This window comes from Gopherus evgoodei, chromosome 3 (assembly GCF_007399415.2).
Source record: "Gopherus evgoodei ecotype Sinaloan lineage chromosome 3, rGopEvg1_v1.p, whole genome shotgun sequence".
In the NCBI taxonomy this organism is placed as follows: domain Eukaryota; kingdom Metazoa; phylum Chordata; order Testudines; family Testudinidae; genus Gopherus; species Gopherus evgoodei.
In genome coordinates, this window is record NC_044324.1 from 975,001 (window position 1) to 997,094 (window position 22,094).

The following is a 22,094-nucleotide window of genomic DNA, read 5'->3' on the forward strand; positions in this document are numbered from 1 at the left end:
TTAAACATACTGACGTTTTTGTTGGCTAGACACTGTATTTCTTTATGTCTGCAGGCCAATCCGTGCCTGAAAGTTACCTTCGCTGTCGAGTGCATGTGTACAGTTTTACTAACATATTTCCGTGACCATTAAGTTTATTTGTGTCACATAAAAGGCAGTCCGGATATTATTTTCTACTCAGCGAAGCCCCTCAAATATATTTCAGTGAAAGGTGTGGCGGGGATTACTGAAGAATTGATGCATGTGAGCTTGAATTTAAAATATTGTTTAAATTCCTACTTACTGTTATTGTTCTTATTATTGGTTTTCCCCTGAATGAACTGTATGTTTTGGCAGAGTTATGGTGCTTGGAGGCGTTTGAGGACGTATATTTCATCACTAGGGCTCTTAAATGTCAGAGAGCAATATATAAATTAGAAAGCTGATCTCTGATATTATTGAATCGAAAAACTTCCCAAAATATTCTAGAAGGGGGGGGTGTTTCTTTTAAAGTGTGATGAGCGTTGGCACACGCTACAATTTCTATTCTTGGGGTTAAGAAATGAGAGAACAGCTCATCTATTTATTTTCGTCTGGTTCCTCCTAGCCAGTGGGTGATCAAAGGGTAGCTTTAACACTGAAATCGCCTCCGAATTTTGGAATGACAGAGTGTATTGCAAATTGCATTTTGAATGCAACTATAGAGTGATTTCTCTCTCTTTTTTTTTCTCTCTTTTGCATCACAATATCTAATTTCAGGATTTCAGTCAAGGAGTGGTAACCACTTAAGACCAAACATGCTATTTTTGGAGCTTCCTAAATGCACTTCTTTCCCTCTTCAGATGTTGCAAGCTTCCATTGGATTGCTCTTTAAACCACTTCTGTTTTGTTATTTGAAGAAAACAAACCAAAAATAAAAAAACCTTGGGCCAGAGAGGAAAGTTGAGTCCTTCCAATGATTCGGAGGCACATGGTGTGGTTTAAAATGCTCGCTTTGAGATTCATAAAATATTTAAAGCCACGAGTCAACCCTCTCCTATTTATTGCCGTGTATAATTCAAAATTATCGTGTATTAATAAGCCAATAATGATAATCTCTGTAGGAAAAGCATGCTAGTTGTGCCGGTTTTATGGCTGCCCTTATCCTTTCTAATGACCTTTGGCTCAGCAGCGTAATAATTCAGTACAGAATGAGCAATTGTCTGGAGTGCCTTAAATACCTCACAGTCTTTTCTACACTCCGGACACTTCCAGAGAGGTATAGTCTCTTGCTTCAGAGCATCCAGAGGAGGGAAGTCTCCCCCTCTCCTCTCAAGATCTGGACTACTGGGGGGGGGAGCGGGATGACTCTGGACCAGAGCACAAGATTCTGTTCCCCTAAACCACGTTATGGAACTCGGCTGTGCTCTTTCAGCTCACGTGATCCCGAATTCTCAGCTCAAAGTCTGGTTAATTTCACTTCTAGTTCCCTGCACTTGGAAAGTAAATTCCTGCACCACAACCAAAGATCATGTTAGTGAGTCATTGTTATGCTCCTTGTAAAGGATGTATAGGCATGAGAACTGGGATCTTGGACGGTTAAAAAAATTGCATAGCCTGCTAATTCTTCAGAGGGGATTCTTTGCAAGAAATGAAGTGTATATTCTGCAAAAAAAAAAAAAAAAATCTCCTCCTTCCCAGCCCCTCGCCACTGATCAAAGTTTTGGAGCTGATGGAAACCGACTTTCTCCCCTCTTATGTGCTTGTGTTTATTAAAGATCATTTTTAAATTCAATAAACGGTAGTTTTGTTGTATTTGTTCATGGGCCTATTTTCACAGCAAACTTGCTCTATCACAGAATGTTATTGTTTTGTTTCCATAAAAAAGATCTGAGCTAATGCAGAATGTATTTTCTTTGGATGCATTGCCTTCTTTTTATTCCCCCCTGTTCCCAGGAAATTCTGATCCTGTGGGGGTTGTTTTCATGGAACTATAAAAGTAATTTGTTTATGTTAGACAGTGGCATGGGGTGTTTTTGTACATGTATTTTGCATAAAGATAAAAAATAAAAAAATGTGGTTAGTCCCCCCACACCAACACACTACATATGCCCTAAATATTCCCCAGAGAACTGGTTCTGAAGTTAAATCGAGGAGCCACCTTGTGATGTAGAATGATAAATGCCTTCAGTGCAGGATCTGAGTAGGAGCCAAGCAGCAAGAAGTCATGGAGAGGAGACATCAGTAACCAGCTTTGGCACAGAAGGAAAAAAGAAAAAAAGAGGAAGGGAGAAAAGAAAAGAAAATGCACACTCAACAAATTCGGTTTCCACACACAAGGAGAATTACAAATGTCATTCTCTGATATGGTATGTTGTATGTTCCTTCCCACTTAGTCTTTGGAGGGGGAAGTAACCAGTAGATCTCTTTCTCTCTCTCACACACACACACACACACCACCACCACCACCACCACCACCAACAACAACAACAACACATATCTATAGCATCCATGGCGTTTCTAAGACAGCTATGGAAACAGATGTGGGAAATCCACGAATCTCATCATACATATTGTATTGATCAGATTCCACTGAGGCAGGAAAATGTCAGGAAGCAATTTCTAAGGATCACCATATTCTATTCCACTGAAGTTACTTTTAATCAAAGGGCACTGCGGCCCCTCTGCTATGGACCCCATGGGAGAAATAATCGCTGTTGTTTGTTTAGCAGCTTCATATATATACAGCACAGTTTAAAATCTTGCAGTGCTCCACATTTCACAGGACACAGCAAACATATAATCTGTAATTTGCAAACTCTTCCAGCTGCAAAACCTATGGTGCTCTGTAACATTATAAAGCGTGCTGATTGCTAATAATAGCGTGTTACTTTGCTAACTTGTGGCAGTCGCACTCTTTGGTGACTCTCCCCAAGAAATTAGAAATACAAAATTGAGGAGAAAACACTGATTCTGATTTATTGGTAGCAAAGCAAATTCATTAGGTCTGGATCATGAAGCAGTTAAAGAAAATGGCTAGGGTACATCTTTTAAAGTCCCAGCCAGTCAAAGGGTAATGAAAGGAAAGTGGTATTCAGGGAAATTGTATTTCACTCTGTTATTTTGCATACTAATTTTTTATCATCTAAGTTTACTGCATCCTTGGCTCCAGCTCTTAAAGAGATCAACGCTTAGCTGGGGCCGCTACATTTGCTAAGTTATTATGGTGTCTAACTTTCTAGCGCAGGCATTCTCGACCTCCTAGTATTTCTATTTTCCTAGTATTTCTTTCACTCTCCATAGACAGTCTGTAGGTGCATCGGTGTGTGTGTGTGTGTGTGTGTGTGTGTGTGTGTGTGTGTGTGTGTGTGTGTGTGTGTGTGTGTGTGTGTGTGTGTGTGTGTGTAAATAAATGCTGTCACATGAAAGTTAAAAATTTATTCTGCTTTCCAGGTATTTCATTTTTTCCCCATCCATTCTTTAGAATCCTGGATATTTTCTTGACAAGAGCTGACTTTGGGGGTCAAATGGCTTTAGGCATGCCTAGCTGAAATGTGTTTGCCCAGGCAATGCCGCTTACCTACTTCCTTTAGCTCTCTAAGGATCTGATCAAACAAAGAACATAAGTGTGGGTTTACGCTTAAGCAGGTGTAAAACACTTAAGCTGGTGCTTATGCCTGATCAGGTGCTTAAATGCACTGGAATCAATGGGACTTAAGTAAGTGCCTCGGCGTTTATGCTGAACCAGGGGGCAATGCCATTATTTTCACAGAAATCTGGGGTTCTATCCTGCAGTCACTGTTCAGCAAAACTGCCTGGGGGGCAGGGAACCACCTCCTTGTGCCTTAAGTTTCCCCTCCTATCTTCAGGGTTATTGAGACTGTAAACTGTTTGGAACTGTTGGCACAACATCAGCAACAATATTAATAATAATAAATGTCTGATTATTTCTTTTGTTTCATCATTCAACGCAATGAATTCAATCAATTCACTTGCTCTTCCCCTCTGATTTCCAAACTAGTCCAGAAAATACTGACTACATTAAAAACAACTCTCCCCTACAGAAGTGAATACAATATCTCGGACAAATGGTGCTTTGAGCGAGACAAGGTGGATGAAGCAATAGCTTTTACTGGACCTACTTCTGTTGGTGGAAGAGACAAGATGTCTTGCTCCACGGAGCCTGAAGAAGAGCTCTATGGAGCTGAAAAGCTTGTCTCTTTCACCAACAAAAGTTGGTCCAATAAAATATATTACCTCCCCCACCTTGTCTCTCTCATATCCTGGGACCAAGGTGGCTAAAACACTGCAAACAAGCGGTCTCTGGTCATTTAATAATTTCTTGCTGGGGGGGAGGGGCCGGGGGAGAGCCACAACAAAAATATTCTGGATTTTTTTTTAACTTCAAGTAAAATAAATCCAATTCTATACAACCAAGTCTTCCATACAGAATGGGAGTCGCTGGAACTCCACTGGATTTATGTTGATTTACATTAGCTGAGGAATGTGGCCTTTCTTTTTCCTTAATCAAACCCACTGCGTAAGTACTTTTCAATCTAATGGTCCCAAACATCTGCAAAATATGGGGGTGAGGGGAGATTCTGGCTCCATTGAAGTCAGTGACAAAATACTCCCATTGATTTCAATGGCTCCAGGGTTTCACCCCAAAATTTCCACATCTTTGAAGAAGTGCATCAAAGAGGTTAGTGGTAAATTTCAGTGAAAGGGCCCAGAGATCAAAGGTGTTGTCCTCAGTAATCTGGATGTTTATACAGTTATATAGTTTAGTTCAATCTCATTAGGGATTGGGTTAATAATTTTTCTCCCATGCACAGAGAACTGACACACCTTGTCTGGCCAGTGTGTCAGCCCATATAGGTAGCTTTGCTTTCAGGGTTCTTTTGACATAAATTCCATAGGAAAGGCGTATGATGGAAATGGAGCTTTATAGAAATTTATAGTTAGACGGTAACTTTAGTGATAAACATTACCTTGAAATGGAGATAAAATTCTTTACCTGCTTCCCATACTGCCTGCCTAAACTTACCATACACAAACTCTCATCACCACACAAATACATTCGCGCGCACACACACACACACACACACACACACACACACACACACACACACACCATAAGACACACACACCTACACCATGCACACATACTCATGAACACACACACACACAAACAGGCATACATATATCATAAGCAAATACACACATTCACATACTTACACACACACTATACACAAATACATATGCTTACATATGCACATTGAACACAAATACACACACATACTCAAAACATTTGCAGACACCATCGCAAACATCCATACCCATAGACCATAAATAAATATACCTATTAAATATATATCTCAAATGAGAATCTCAAAATTGGAAAAGGTTCACAAAAGGGCAACAAAATGATTAAGGGTATGGAACAGCTTCCATATGAGGAGAGATTAATAAGACTGGGACTTTTCAGCTTGGAAAAGAGACGACTAAGGGGGGATATGATCAAGGTCTATAAAATCATGACTGGTGTGGAGAGAGTAAATAAGGAAGTGTTATTTACTCCTCATAACACAAGAACTAGGGGTCACCAAATGAAATTAATAGGCAGCAGGTTTAAAACAAACAAAAGGAAGTGTCTCTTCATGCAACACACAGTCAACCTATGGAACTCTTTGCCAGAAGATATTGTGAAGGCCACGACTATAAAGAGTTCAGAAAAGAACTAGATAAATTCATGGAAGATAGGTCCATCGATGGCTGTTGGTATCCTTAGCCTGTATTTGCCAGAAGCTGGGAATGGGTGACAGGGGGTGGATCACTTGATAATTACCTTTTCTGTTCATTCCCTCTGAAGCACATGGCATTGATCACTGTCAGAAGACAGGATACTGGGCTAAATGGACCTTTGGTCTGACCCAGTGTGGCCGTTCTTATGTCCTTACACACACACACCTCCCCACACATATACCTAAACCCATATACATATATATCTCACAGGCACACTCATACATACACCAAACGTAAACACACATATACACAAAAATGTACATACTTAACATATACAAACACCCACACAGACACCAACACACATACACACCATACACAAATACATATTCTATATACAAAAATACACAAGTACCAAAACACACACATGACCATACCCAAACACACTCAGGCACCTATCTACTCCATACCATACACAACCACATGTGTGCACAGCAGCATTTAGACACTGATTTTGCAGTACATTGATGACCTTTTCCCCAGTAAGAGTTTGCAATAGAGGGTTCTACATGCAACAAAGAGGACACAGTTGTCTGGCTGTGGAGTGGGGAGCATCTAGACAAGCTCTGTATGGAACAGGGAAATACCAATAGCCATTTCAATTTAATATTCTAGCACCTGACTCTGAGCTATTCCTAGCAACCTCCCTTCGACTTCAATGAAGATGTCATTGCCTAAGCCAGGAGTGTAAATTTGCCTTCGTGCAGGACCTACCACTTGATGCCAATCCTGAAACCTGAAGGGCAAAATCTACCCCCACCCCCAGCCCCGCCACCTCACTGCATTTAGAGGCCTGTACTGCAGCCTCAGTCCCATCTCCCCCATCCTGAAGTGGTGAGCTCTGACACCAGTGGAAATGGACTTGTTTGGAAGCATGCAGCTTGCTCCACTAGTGCATGACCTCTGGGTGCCCTTGTTTAACGTATTCAGCCAGACAAAGCCCTGGACTGGGGAAGAGCTCACCACTGCATCTCTGGCTCTTCCTAAGACAGTGCTCATCTCATCCAAAGAGAAGGGTGCCTCCACCCCCACTCTCCTATCTAAGTGTGGAGTGGGGGAGAAGAGAGGCCTTCTTGAAACTTGAGATGATGAAGAAATTGTTTTTGGAAGAATGCCCGCAGTGAAGTTGCAACATTCAAGTGTCATCTTCAGCTGGCCCTCATTCAAGGAGTGTTTAAATTCCGACCTTTGGGTTAGGGCAGATCTGGCAGAATTAAAATAAAAAACCCCATTTCACAGATCACCACTGACCAATACGAAGCTATCTCCTAAGCAGAACAGCCACTGTCTAGGGCCCCAGATCGAAGGGCCTCTTTTCATCTCCCAAGACTAAATTGGGTAGAATGCAAGCTTTTGAGAGTCATCTCCAATACATACACTGTCATACACAAAAACCCAGGGGCTAGAGGGAAACATCTGACCATTATGCATGTTTATGCCTTTGAAATAAGCACCCCTTTGTTTGGTATACCTCAGCACATAGGTGAATCCAGGATCTGGCTGCTTGGATCTAATTCCTAGGGAGTTGCTCATGGAAAAGCTGTATGTTACTCTTTTGGTGTTCAATAGATTGAGATCACGTCTACAGTTAAAGGGGTGAGGTAACAGCCATCTATGACTCTGTATTCAAAAGCAGTCACACTATACCAGGGAATTTCTTGTTTCTGAATGGGGAAATTTTTCTTTCTTTCTTTCACAGATATATAGATAGATAATCCTGCTCCACATTCCTCACAAGAAGAGTAATACCTTGACTTCCATGGTTTTACTTGCCTGGGTAAAGCCAAGCTTTCGGCCCAGAAAGAGACCCCAATACAATTACAGAGTGCAGGAATCCTCTCCCCAGTCCCCACCGTATGATGTATGGCATGAAATGCCCAGCCAGGATAATTTCTGCAGCCACCAAGACAGAAGTCTGTTTATGAAAGGTTATTAAAGCAAACTTAATTTCCGAAGGTTATAGCCATTTGTTTATAGTGTCGGAGTGATTAGACTTAAGGAACTCATCTCATTCCTTTGCTTTCAAATCAGTTTTATAGATTATCTCTGTTAGTTATTTGGACCGTAGCTGCTTTGGAAGTCAATGTCCTCTTTATTTGCTGGCATTGTAACAGAGAAAGCCTGGCAGATTTATGGGTATACGGAGTGTTCCGAAAAATAGACTAAATTAAGTATTCAAGCCATTGAACTGTAAATACAGAGATAGTATCACTTCGCTCTATCTGGGTGAAAGAGAAAATTGGCAATGGGGTCCATTTTTTTTGCCAAGACCACATTATTATTTAAACAGCACTGAATCATATAAATGAATGCAGCCCCCCCCTTTGGGGGGGGGAAGCATCCAGCAGCTTTTAATAGGGAAACAATTGTCTCTTCTGTTCTTCTCTGTGCGTATTTTAGCCCATATAGATGACCAGGCATTTCGCCTTTTTCTCCGAAGATTTTCGATTTCAAGTGATTCCACCGTAGATTTCTCGAGGCTCGCATTTCGCTTGGGCTGCCCCTCGGAAGAAAGTGGCCTGTCTTAAGTTAACTTTATGAGAGCAAAGTCCTCATAGGACGCGTATAATCACATTGCTCTTGAACGCATAGGTGCAACCACTGGGCCGGTTGCTGGTGTTTGTTTTCTAAATAGAAGAAACCCAGCTAGATTTTGAAGCTTTTATTATAATTATTATGGGGTTGGGTTGTTGTTTTTCTTTTTTTTTTCTTCCTTTCCAAGTATTTGAACAGAAACATCAGCTGCGAAATCTAAACCAACTCTGTTCTTGTCCGGTTCGATTAATTCCGGGGGCGGGGGAGGGTCCTCAGATTCCTTGGAAGCAGCAAGGTTAATAAAAGCACCAGGGTTAACCAAGATAAATACGGTATGCCTCGTAGGGTTTTAGCACTCCCACCAACTATATAAACCTCTCCGAGAGAGCAGGGTGTGGGTTTGGATGCTGCGGATGCTAATCGTCATGGTGACTGAGCCCATAAGTGTCTTGTTTACATTCATTGGGTATTTGTTTCTAACGGTCTTGCTCTTTATTAGCCAAAAATAATAAGCGCGTGCGGCTCGCGCAAAACTTGGAGAACTGCAATCGGACCGCACAGGCTCGCGTTTGCTGCGGCGGGTGTCAGCTTGCAAAGTGACACTTGCCCACAGTTCGCCGGAGGACTCTGCTGAGCCCTCATCGTTCGTTACAACCTTCTTGCAAGTCGTTACGAAAATCGCTCGCAGTTACCAGAATGAAAGAGAAGCGGTGATGGATACAGCTAAGCCGAAGAGCCCCCTGTGTTACAAGGACATAGACGCGAAGGGACAGTGTTACTATTTTGGCAGCAAAGAATCCTGTCGCTCCTTATAGACTAACAGACTATAAGGTTCCACAGGATTCTTTGCTGCTTTTACAGATCCAGACTAACACGGCTACCCCTCTGATACTTGTTACTATTTTGTTTGTTGGTTACTTGGTGGGGCCTTTTCTAGCTCTTCCAAAGGAACCTTGTGATAAGAAACAATGGAATTAAATTTGACTCTACAACCTCTCTCTCTCACTCACACACACAACACACACACAATTTAACCTACTGATCCTCAGCTATCTCCAAGCCTTGGCCTCCAAACAACCCTGGCATATGCTAAAGCTTTAAAAGAGCGAGCAGTAGAGCCGGTTCTCTGCCATGCCTACCAGCCACGGATTGATAGGACAGAGGCATCAGACATCCACCACCTTCCCCCATTAACCCCCAAGGCAAAACGCCTCGGATTCTTCTGGCCACATGGATTCTATTTATAAGGGTGGGGTCCATCCCAGCTCAGCCAACAATAGAGAGGGCTAGCCAAAGGAGAATGGATGGGTTAGGGAGAGTATAGACACAGCACGTTCAAGCTTTTCATAACACGTCAGCCGGGCTTGCTCGCCCCATGGAGACTAATGTGACTTTAGGCACCCACGCCCTTCCCCCTCCTCAAAACGCTCCTCTCCCACCCCCGTAATGAAGGTCTGATAGGATCACAGAAGCACTTAATTTGCAAATATGGAAAGCAGGAGACAGAAGAAGGCAATCCCTTGCCATAGTTAATCGCCATCCACGGGGAGCCAAGAGGGGCTGTTTTAGGGTAAAGATCTTAAAAGAAGCCATTTGATAAAGGGGTTAGCAATCAAATGGAGCGAATACAACCAAAACAAACCCGCTCACTACCCCCAAGAAAAGGTCGATAGATCGCAGGCCTAGAAGTTCTGTGATAAACAGTAATCCAAGGGGGGAAAGTGCGCTTTAAAACATCTGCTGCCAGGGCTATAAAACAGTTGGATTTACAGCTTGCCTCTGCCAGATACCCATGTGAAGTCTTTTCAAGGAATTCCCTCTTTACAATGGTCAGGCCAAACCTTGGCTCTGTTCTGAGACACTCTCCAAACGCAGAACACACACGTGCAAACACAAGCACACACCCATAGTCACAGACATACAAACACGCACACATGCACACTCCCAAACACACACACGCAGAGAGACAGACATCTGCATGCAGCATATACACAAAGTCAGGCACACAAACACTCCTAAACATCCAGAGGCACTCACAAAACCAGGCACACAGACATACAGTCACACAAAGGCATGCACACACAAACACACAGAGCAGACATATAGACATGCAGGCACACAAACACACTCTGACAAGCACACACTCACATTGGAGGTTAATCTTCACAATAACCTTTATGCTGCTGGTTCTAAGACTTTTCTACCCATATTAGGGAAAAAGTTTCTTCGTACCCAGAAAGATGGTTTCCAGATAGAGAGGAGAACTGTTTAGATTTTTTAAAAATACAGATCTTGATGTTTCGCGCCGGGGAGTATAAACACTTCTCAATACTGTATTTCTTCACGAGTGGCGCGGATAGTAACAGCAAAGCCAGTCCAGCATTTTCTAACTCTCCGAAAATCCTTGGAGAGGAAAGGAAAGGTTAAGATGACCAGCATGGGGCGACTACATTTGTATGTACCGGTCGATTTATGCCACCCAAGATTTATATTGTAAACTTGATATTAAAACATTCACCATCAAAAGGCAGCTAGTTCAGGGAAAGAAGCCTCTCAGTAGCATCAAGCCATTACTATCCAAATCACTGGTCATTCTCTTCCCATACAGTAATGTCATTTCCACTTTTCCTCCTGTGTTTCTCTCCCCTGAAAGCAGCTCTAGTTTTGTGAAAAGAGAGAGAATAAAAATCTGAAACAAACTACTTGACAGGTGTGGAGGTTTTGTGTGTGGGTTTTTGTTTTGTTTTGTTTTTTGACAAATATGGGGTTTAGCTTCTCATTGGCCTTTTTTTCCTTCACATCATCAGCATTTTTTTTAAATAAGCATTTCCCTTATTAAATATGCCCAGGACGAAGTCAGGTCTCTTTAAAACCCAGTCCTAAAACATTTAGCCCATTTCAGGCTCATGCCCCTTTTACAAAGCTATCTCTCTGTATATACACCCAGGGTCAGTTCTGTATACTGAATATATAAATATTGTTATCAAAAGCAAACTTTATACATTCGCTGCCCACAGAGGCCCATGCAAAAGGCATGCTAGCACCGGGGTGAAGTTTATACAACTTTAAACTCAGCTTTGCCATCTGTTCCTTTGGGTTTTAAAGAAGGAAAAGAATCTAAACCAAAGCTTTTTTAAAAAAAAGAATAAGAACACGGTTAGTTCACTCTTTCAAACAGGGTGCTGGCAAAATAATTCTCCAGCTGCAGTTAACGTCGTCTTGTAGGCACCATAGGCTTTATTTTACATGCTTATAGTTGGGAAACTGCCCAAGGATCATGCCAGACTGTTATCCCACCCCACCTCCCAAGAAATTGTTAAATTAAAATGAATTAGTGCCGTGTATCCTCTGCAACATAGAGACACCTAGGACGTGAGTTTGAGTCAACGAGGGTTTGCCTCTGACTTAAGGGTTTTGTTTGTTTGTTTCCCCTCAGCCTCCCCCGCCTCCCAATTGACTGAAAGTATTCTACAAACTAGGATAGCTGTTATGTACGCATTGAAATAAACATGGCGCGTGGAGGGATCGAATTTTTTACCTGCCAGGACCTCCACAGTCTGGAAAGTGTATAGAAGGTATTTTCCTTAGCAACATTTTTAAGGAGTTACTTGTTATTATGCAGTTTAGACTCGTTTTTTTAAACTTATTGGAGTCTAATAGGAAGTAAATTGTAACCCTGTAACAATCATCTAATCTGGATATTTTAATAAGAGAGGAGTCTAAGTAGCCCTTGGTGAGGCTAGAGACAAGGGGCCGATAAAGTTATACATCCAGACTTCAGAGCTGTTGCCAAACAAGTAAATTAACCTGCTGGTTCAAACAATAACTTTGGGATTATGCCGTTCCCTAACACGAGACTTCAAGACCGTAGTCAAAGCTCCTTTGTCCTGCTGTCCAAACTTGGGGTCATGACCTAGCTAATGCAAAGCAAACCTGCGAGTAAACACTTTATTGGGTCTTCTTTAAATATTTATAGGTACTTCAGGGGAACTGGTTTTGGGGGATTTCAGAGAAGCCAGAGAGACGTTTTGCTGCATGCACGCCCCAGAAGTAAGCCAAACTGTATCTAGTCATTGCAAATAAAATAACCAGAATTTCATGGACAATCCTGATAGCAGGTTGCTACTCTTTTTTGGGTCTCGCAGCGTTTCGGAAGGTTAACCAACTTCCAGGCTGTGTGGGTGTGGGTGTCTTAATTCTTTTTCTATATGTGTGAGGTTTTGTACAGATGAATGTATATGTAAAAGCGGACATGAGCATAAATACGTGGGTGTATGTATATTTGTATGTAAGCATCTACTTTTAATTATTCATATATATGCCGGTGGATGTCTTTCTGTATGTATTTTTGTGTGTGCGTGTGCATATTCTTTTAATTTTCCATGTGTATGTGGTTGGGTGTATATTCATTTACTTGTAATTCTGCGTGTATACTTTTAATTTACAAGGCTATTATACTCCAGGGAAACTTGCACGCAAAAGCTGCAAAGCCCTTTAAGCCTGTTAAAGTTTCTGCTTAATAATAATTTAATGAATTGAAAATAAATGTATGAAGGTGTGATTCAGTGAGGTTCTATGGAGGAGTGAGCTTGGGTGTGGGGAAGGGGTTGGTTAAAACAACATACTTCCTTTAAAAAGAGAAGTACAGGGAAAGATTTACCTTAAAATATTTTTGATACCTTGTAACAAATTAATTCTTCTATCCCATGCTGTAGCATACCCTTTTGCTTGTGTAACAATTCGTATTTTATGGTCTTGTGAGACTATTTACTATGCACTCCTCTTTCTTTGAAACTCGACTTTAGTTATATTCTGCTCTATTTCATAAAGTTGGCTATCTTTGGGGCATTTTTTTTCCAGAGGTATATTGTCCTTAAAAATTTCACTTTTCCTGAAAAGCAATAAGTATGAGGCATAAATAATCATTCAGAGGAGGGTGGGGGGGATGGATGGGAGTTAACATCTGAGCCCCAGAGAAATGAAACTGTTTAGCTGAAAAAGTAATAACACAGATATTATGAGTGACTAAACAGACCCAAACAGAATTGATTGAGTGACAGCTGTCACCACGAGCGCATCAGAATTAAACTTTATGAAAAAACCCTGAAGTTTGAAATAGTAATTTTAATAACACCGATCTCTCCCCATGCTCAGTAACGTGTATATTACTTATATATTGCATTATAAATACATATATTTGGAGTTATTTTCCTTGCTACCCCGCAATTACTTATAGGTTGGTTGTTTGCTCCTCAGAAAGAGTTACACAAAGGATAAAATATTACTGAACAATGTATAACATTTAGCATCACAACAGCAAATAAATCCTTTAGAGGAGGAAAGCAAAAACTGTGAGATCCGTAGTACAGACAAAAAGTGAAGAAAATAAAATGATCAAAATATCCCTGAAAAATGAACTCCAGAAACAGCTAAAGATTTTAATACAAAGATTGTTTTTTAAATATTTCTTGTTTTAAAGCAAAGTATCTATCTATCTATCCCCACCCACCCCTTCTATCTATCTATCTATCTATCTATCTATCTATCTATCTATCTATCTATCTATCTATCTATCTATCTATCTATCTATCTATCTAATTAATTATATTGTTTAGGGAAATATACAATACATAAGTAGCAATGGAAACTTTAATTTAGGAATGGGAAAAAATTAATTTAGGAAAAGTGAATAATTTACAAAGCAATATTTAACTCCCTACATAGAAATAAACCAACCTCTCTCTCTCTCTCTCTCTCTCTCTTTCTCTCTTTCTCTCTCAACTCAAAACTATTTATTGCTGAGTTGGGAAAATACTTTTCCACATAGGAAGACAATCTATAGCCAATGAAACAAACAACCCGAAAAGGGTGGCATTTGCCAGAAACGGTTAATAGCATTACCATAACGGCTGCTGGCTGTTTGGAAGGAAATACTAGTCTTTCACTAAAGTCCCAAAATGTTTGGTTTGGTACCTTGCCCATCAAAATAAATCATAAGGACAGATTAGGAAGTACATAAAACTATATCTCTGGGTAATGATATACGAGACCACAATAAATGTAAGTTACACGTTCGAGGTGCTGTCAGTTATGGTTGCAAACCCGTAACTCATTCACTTAAGCCTGGCTGAATGTTTGTCTTTTAATTACAATTAACAGGGCAGACGAACATTTTCCAACTATGTGAGGGATAAGGGGCACAAGTGGCTGTAAAGACCTGGAATATTATGTTAACGGAAGAGCCTGGAAGTTAAACTATGCCACTCTGTGGATTAGCCCTAGAGCAAAAGGGGGAAACACGTGTATCTATATACTGGAAAAGTTTTCATAAAACTGAAGGCACTTAGCTTAATGCCTGAAGGCCCTTGTTTGTGGGAAGTTATCGCCCCAAACATCTCTGGAGCTGTTGGTTTTTAACAGGCAATACAGGAAACTAAGTTTCACAGCTTCTCGAACTACATTTAACAGAGGTCCCTTCAAGGGTCTGCGTACAAGGGCTTTCTAACGTGTTTTTTTTATAGCTCGTTAAAGCCTTGTAAACTGCTTCTCACTCAAGTTAGAATCTTAATCCTCAAAAATCTAGCTGTGAGAGGAAACAAAAAAAATATATTAAGCGGGTCATTTTCAAGCAAATTGGACTAGAAGAAAATGAGTTAAAATAAACTGACCTGAGATGTTAATTTGATCCTCGAGAAACATTTTTTTTGTTGCTGATGTTACTTTTACAGCCCAGTAATATAAGTAGAGAGACTATCCAATCACCGAACAATGAAATACACAGTTTGAGGGGGAACATACCCCCACATGATGACAAATCTATATGTGCCGAGGTAAATCTGGAACACAGAGCACTGAAATTAAAGAGCATCTGATCTTCGAACACAGGATGATGGGGAGTGGGGGTAATGCAGCCCCGTGTACCACATCTGTGTGTGCCGTGGTATATCTGGACCATTTTGCACTCCTAAACAGAATAAACTATTGTTTCCCTTCTACCACAAAAATCGTCTCCCTTCTCGCTCGATTGCATTTACCTCCTGATTTTAATCATCGCTTTGCAAACTTCCCCCGTGTTTTTTTTAAAGTGCAAAGCTACTTACTTGGCGTTGGATACTTTGATCTGGTCATAGGGTAGTAGCCAGTTGGGAAATAAACCATGGGAAGGCGGGAAGTGAGAAGAGAGATTTGGCCGTAACTTCACCCTTCTTCCTTTCTCTTGGATTATTTTGGTGACAACACAATGCGATAACACGCATTGAATCTGCCCCATCTCTCCCCCATTACTATGGTAAAATCTACAAAGACGCTAAACCATAGTGGTGCCGCTAAATCTATGTAGAGAGACACAGAAGGTACACGTTGTGAGACCTACCCGGGTCAGGGGGGCTTGGAGGTCAGGCTGCCAGGCTAGAATAAAGCTGATGGGATAGAAAAGTTGTCCTTTCAGTGAACCCATTTTTGCCATTTACCCGAACTTCAATAAAGTATCTTTCAGGCTCCCAACATGGAGGCGTCAAGAGGCTAAAAAGACTATGGTGCAGGCTGCTTGTAGCTAGGAACATTAATTTTTTTTTCCTTCCCCCTGCTGCCTGGCTATATAATGCATTCATAATCTCCCTCCACGCCAGGAATTGTGTCATGGCCAAGTCTAAAGGCTAAGTAAGATGCTAAATAATACTCAGCATAATGCAGAGAAGAGATGAGAAAGTAAAGTTAGTCTCAGAGCAAAGAACTGGAACAGAAATGTAGGTACAAGAACGCAAAGGCTTGTGCCTAAATGTGATTCTTTTTTTATTACTGAATATGCAGACTATACAGTTGAAAATGTGATTAATGTTTCCTTAGCTTCCTCCTCAGAAACTCAGAGAGAGAACACACACACAACAAAAAAGTCTCATCGCATTCAGAGCCAGTGCCCTCTCAGAACACCCCCTTATAATTCATCAACTTATGATGCACTTTGCAAAAAGGGAAGCGGGGGAAAGTGGATCAAATTTTAAAGAGAAATATTTCCACCCAGCCCACCCCCACTAGCCTTAGTTTAGTCTGCAGAACTAGCACATGTAGGTTTCCACTGATGAACACACACACGTTGCTTGGCCAGTTCAACTTTGTAGCAGCACCATTATTACAAGGTTAGGACTTTCAGCCTTTGTTTTCTTTACAATGTATATGCATGGTGGATGTGTCCGAAGACTGTCTCTAACCTCAAGTAAAGGCTCTGTTTTTTTTTCCTTTGGAGAATGCTTTGTTACAGATTAGCTAGCCAATTCACTTTATTATATATAAAAAGAATTTAAATGCCATGGTTTTTTTGTTTGTTTTTACTGGTAAAGTATGAGGGATGGTCTGTTACAGGCAAGGAATCAGAGGGAGAGAAAAAATTACAACCAACTCATAACACATTCCTCTGCTTGGAGGTGGAAACGTTTAAAGACAACTATAGACTTGATGTCTGTTTACTATGGCAACATTTTTCTCCATTCTCACTCTTATATTAATGTCGCTCAGAAGGAGTGTAAAGAACTGAGGTATACATGTACACGATCTTTACATGTACACGATCTATTAGAAATAGTAATTATAATCTACGTTCCCTTTTCAGGATCTCTCTCACTAGCTATCACAATAGGTTCTGAGACCATTATTTGTTTAAGGGAAGGCTATACATGTTTTTGAGAGCAAATAACAAACAAAAATTAAAAACAAATGAAATAAAAATAAAAATAAAGGTAACAGAAAGATCCCCTGTCCTAATCCCCTTCATTCAGATTTGATAATCTCTCTTCTGGGGTGGATTAAAGAGATCTAATCACCTGGCCAACTATCCTAATGCAAGGCATTGGGATAGTGTTAAATGCTTGAAGGATAAATGTCTTTAAACAGGCCTACCTGAAAATCTGGCACCCCTATGTTATTTCAGACTGGGATAGTAGTTCTGTAAAGGAACAGGCTGCAAAGTTGCAAAAGATTGGGGCCTAGAAAACAGCTATATATAACTTCCCTATTTGCACACAACTCTTTCTTACAGTTATCTCATCCTTCCAGGAAAGTAAACAAACCTTCAGTTGTGGGGACAAATTTCTTGCTAAACTATCCATGTAACTCTCCCTTTGGATAATGTATTCAAAGTCCAAGAGCAAGAATACCTTTTTGCCAAAGCTTTTACAGTCTTTGGAAGAAGATTAGAAGAAACCTATTGGCTTTTATGAATGAACCAGTTCACATAATCTTGCAACAACAACAAAACAACAGAAATGTAGAGAAAGAGAAAAAATCAGAAAACCCTTATATTAGATAGAGGGGAACAGAGACAGATGAATGATATTCTAACTCAAACACACATCACTGTTCCTTTCTCAAAACAAGATTCCTCCCCTTCCCCCCCCCCAGTATATGTTTGACTAAGAGACTCTGAGATTGAAACACATTGACCAAGTTGTGATGTCATAAAATCTAGAATACAGAGTTATTTTTATGTTTGTTTAGACTTAAGCAGTAACTCCTACACATGGAATTAATGCCACAATCCCAGGATTATTATTATCCTTTTTTTAGGGCAAGGGGGAATGTTGAGAGTAAAATAAGCCACCAGACATTAAAGTAAAACTAATTCACACTCACTGGTTTATTGAACACTGGGACTTTCACATACACACTAAAACTCTTTATTCCAAGTTTACAATGATCATGTAAAATCAGTCCAAAAACACAAATAACCACGACAAAAAAACTAGCTACTGACTTTGTTTAAACCTTGCTCTTTTTTTTAATATGTCACTATCCTTCCCTTTTCTTTTTTTCCCGCTTCTCAAAATTTAAAGCAATTGCTCGCTCAATCTGGTTTGTGTGATTTTTTTTTCTTTTCAATCGTGATTTTTTTTTTAGCTTTTTTCACATTTATACAAAAGAATGTCAATGCTCCATTTTATTCTCGGTAGATCATTGTGCATTTGTAATGCAGAGGGCAAAATACCTACATTCTCTTTCTTTTTGATTATTCTTATTTGTTCATTAAATTCATCTAACAGAACATTGACCTCTCCCTCCCCCCTTCCTTACCCCTTAAAAATAAATAAAACCCTGAAATGGCGTAAAAAAACCTGCAGGTACTCGGTCACCTGGCTTCATGCTATGTTACATGCATCTAAAGCCTGTGGTCTTACAGAAGACCTCATTGTTTTTTATACGCACAGGAAAACTACAAGAAAAGAACCAAAATATATATATATATATTAGATTCTATAAATAATCAGAGTCAATTTTGTGTGTGTGTGTGATATTGTTTATAACCTTGTGATATCCTCTGCTCGCTGATCCTGAGATGTACCCGGTGATAGTTCCTCGCTGGGGGCAGCGTTACCAGCAGCAATGGTGCCCGCCGATGAATTAGATGGAGTCGAGGATCTGACTTTGGTATTGGGCAGCCTGTGGTCTTTTTTCCATTTCATCCGCCTGTTCTGAAACCAGATTTTGATCTGCCTTTCCGAGAGACACAAGGAGTGGGCTATTTCGATGCGTCTTCGCCTTGTCAGGTACCTGTTATAGTGAAATTCCTTTTCCAACTCCAAGACCTGCTGTCTTGTATACGCAGTCCTGGAACGTTTGGGCTCGCCTCCATTGTAATTGGGGTTCACTAGAAAAGCAAAGATTAGCATGAATAGAGAGAGAGAAGCAGACAGGACAGAGAGGGAGAGGGGGAGAGAGACAGGAAATCTAGAGTGGCTCAGGAAAAAGTAATCAGCTAAATGGGTTATAAAGAACTTTTGGCAGCCCAAGACTTTCTATTCTAATATGAAGGGGTTTCCCTAGCTCAAAAGACTGAATTATTTATGCACCCCTTACAAAGCTTTGGAGTTTCACACATACATAACAGAATGAACCACATGGCTACGGCTGCCCAGACTAGCTTGGCTATAAAATTTATGGTGGGTGTAATTACCCATTCCGAGTCGTAAATCCAGCTCAATTGTGCTAACCCAAAGACTCTCATGGAAGGGAAGGAAATAAAAAAAAAAAACGAGTGAGAGAGCGAGCGAGAGCATGGTGTGAAAATAGGAAGGAAGACAGAGCAGAGGGAGAGAAAAAAAAGTTGCCTACCAGTACTGACGTGGATTTTTTTCATCCATGGATAGACTATAGGTTGCTTAGAAGCTGTGCTGTTAAGATGCTCAGGGTTTGGCTGGTTGCAGGCTGGAGGGGCTGGGGAAGGAGAGGTGGAGGAACTGGAGAGAGCAGTCTGCTCACAGAGCTGCTGCGGTTTCTCTGAGAGGTGGTGGCCTCCTTGAGTTTGCCCATGTCCCCTTTGGTGCGCGGCTGGGTTGCCGGGAGCTTGAATATTGGCACAGCTGTATTGGCGCTCTGGGTAGTTTGGTCTTGGTGGTGGGTACAATTCTTGGTGGTGATGCTGAAAGCTGGACTCCCTTGTCCGGCTGTAATATTCCGGACTGTGGTCTGGGATGTAATTATTTTGCGAATATTCCTCGCATGGAGGAAATTTCGGATCGATGTAGTTAGAGTCCATCAAATAGGAGCTCATGATCATTAATTTCTGGAGTGGAAAATAATTTTTCTCGCTTTGTCGTTTTTCTGCTCCATAAAGCCCTCCTACAAGCTGGCGACCCCGTAAAGTTACTTTCACCATGTGACTCCCTTGTCCAATCACACCAGCCAGCCTAGTCCCCGGATAAGGAACCAAAAGCTTTTTCAAAATGTATCCAATTTGTGTGGGTATGTGGGTGTGTGTATTGTTGTTGTTGTTTGTTGTTATTTGTGTGATCTCAAAACTAGGAGCAAAGGGGTCAGGATGGTGAGAAGGATCAACCGACCCCCTTTTCCCCCCCCCCTCCGAAAAAAGACATACGTGTAAGGAAAAATAAAAGAATAAAATCCTACCGGTTTTTGTAAAGAGGGTGAAGGAACGTTTGGGGAATATTCCTCGTAATACCCCCCACCCCGCCACAGGCTGGATTTTAGAAATCTCTCCGTGGTAGAACTTCGCCCCACATCTTGCAGATCAACAACAGAACAAGTCTTAATTATGAAGGTTAACACATATGTCACTTTACCCTGCACAGGATAAGACATGCTCAGAATATGTTGAATTTTTCACTTTAAAGAAATGCTAGGTTACACAACTGCCCCCCTTTTCACCTCTAAGTAGCATAGGGCAGTGTAAGTGCCCTTGCTAGTAAAATTGTTTCCCCCACCCGAAATGGAATATTGTTAAACATACATCATTGAATGGGGGGTGGGGAGGGAAGGGAAGGAAACAAGTTACCTGAGAGGTAAAAGGGAATATGCAAATCCTGGCTCCGTAATTTAGAGTTCTCTAAATGCTCCCAACGTTTGCTTAAGAGCTATCTCATTTCCTTGGAAACTGATAGGATCTATTTGTGTATTAAAGATCATAGTTACACAGTCTTTCCACTCACTCAGAAAGCAGGAATGCTTTTGGAGTGACAACAATCCTCTACTTGTAAAACTACTTGTGTGTTTTTATTCCAACTGGTTTTTACAGGGTGATTATGCTTTGTTTTCATCATTCAAAATTCTGCCCTTTCCAGTCTGACAAAGCTCCATATAATACACATACATACATACATACATACATACATTTAAATAAACATACATGTATGATAGATAGATAGATAGATAGATAGATAGATAGATAGATAGATAGATAGATAGATAGATAGATAGATAGATATGTAGTTCATAGCTCCACATCCAGCCAGAAATTAGTTTCCCTTGCAATGTCCGTTGAAAAGACCCATTTAACTAGCTGCTTTAATAGAGGGCGGGAGGTAAGGTTCAGATAACATATATAAAAATGGCTCCCTTTCCCAGATGTCAGGACAAATAGACCCCCTGTGCAAGCACAGAAACTGGAAATCGATGTAAATATTTTGGAGCGTGCAGTTATAGCAATTAAGGGCTTTATCTATAGCTTACACTAAACAGAGAGGCAGAGGGAGTCGGATTAATCCCTTGTACTGCTTGATAACAATTATAGTTGAAAATCATAGCTTGCAGGGCATTGCCATATTTTACTTGATAACAATAAAAGTGACACATAAAGTTAACTGTTTATGTTTTATTTATTAGACTAAACGTGCCAGTGGTGTCGGAGGCTTTTGGCTCGTTGTTACAGCTTTTATGGGGTTGTAAAACACCATAAATCAGTCACATGAAATGGCTGGGGCTTTTTGTGCTGTTGGCTGAGACTTCTGCTGTTTCTTCTTTACATGAAAAGTAATAATGTGATTTTATTATTATTATGATCCTCATCCCCAATCATCATTATTATTCAGTCTACCTTTAACAAGCCACCCCCACGCTGTCCTGGCAGAAGCTAAGGCTGTTTTGCACTTGAATAACTACCTTTTAAAATGACATAACCAGTATTTGAGGATTTAATTAGAACAGCTGCAATTAAGGGAATCAAAGGAAAGCAGAACTTTACAAGGCTCTGGCATCGTCCATATACTCCCCTAGAGACGAATTTGTGACTCTCAAATATTCACACAAATTCGATTCTACAGGGTACATATAGACGACTGTATAATTTGGCACTTGTGGTGTTGAGGTTTGAGGGATGGGGAGGGAAAGGATTGCACTTCAGCATAATGCTCTCTGGCTGAAGGGAAGTTGGAGAGCGTGCAAAGGCCACTCACTCAGCATGTTGCTTAAGATGTTTACAGATATGGTTGGCTTTGCATATTTGTAATTGCGTATACTACCTCACACAAAGACCCAGTCCCATATATATTTTGGCACTGTTACATGTGGAAACTCAT

General features: G+C 40.7%; 1 protein-coding gene across 1 annotated transcript; it reads right to left on the bottom strand.

Moving 5' to 3' along the window:
* Nucleotides 1-17,920: 17,920 nt before the first annotated feature.
* HOXC4 (homeobox C4) lies at nucleotides 17,921-19,954 on the bottom strand. The gene is made up of 2 exons (XM_030554427.1): nucleotides 19,396-19,954; nucleotides 17,921-18,931 (listed from the first exon to the last, which is right to left on the bottom strand). The coding sequence occupies exons 1-2, from the start codon at nucleotides 19,937-19,939 to the stop codon at nucleotides 18,582-18,584; spliced, it is 894 nt and encodes a 297-aa protein (XP_030410287.1). The 5' UTR covers nucleotides 19,940-19,954; the 3' UTR covers nucleotides 17,921-18,581.
* Nucleotides 19,955-22,094: the final 2,140 nt, after the last annotated feature.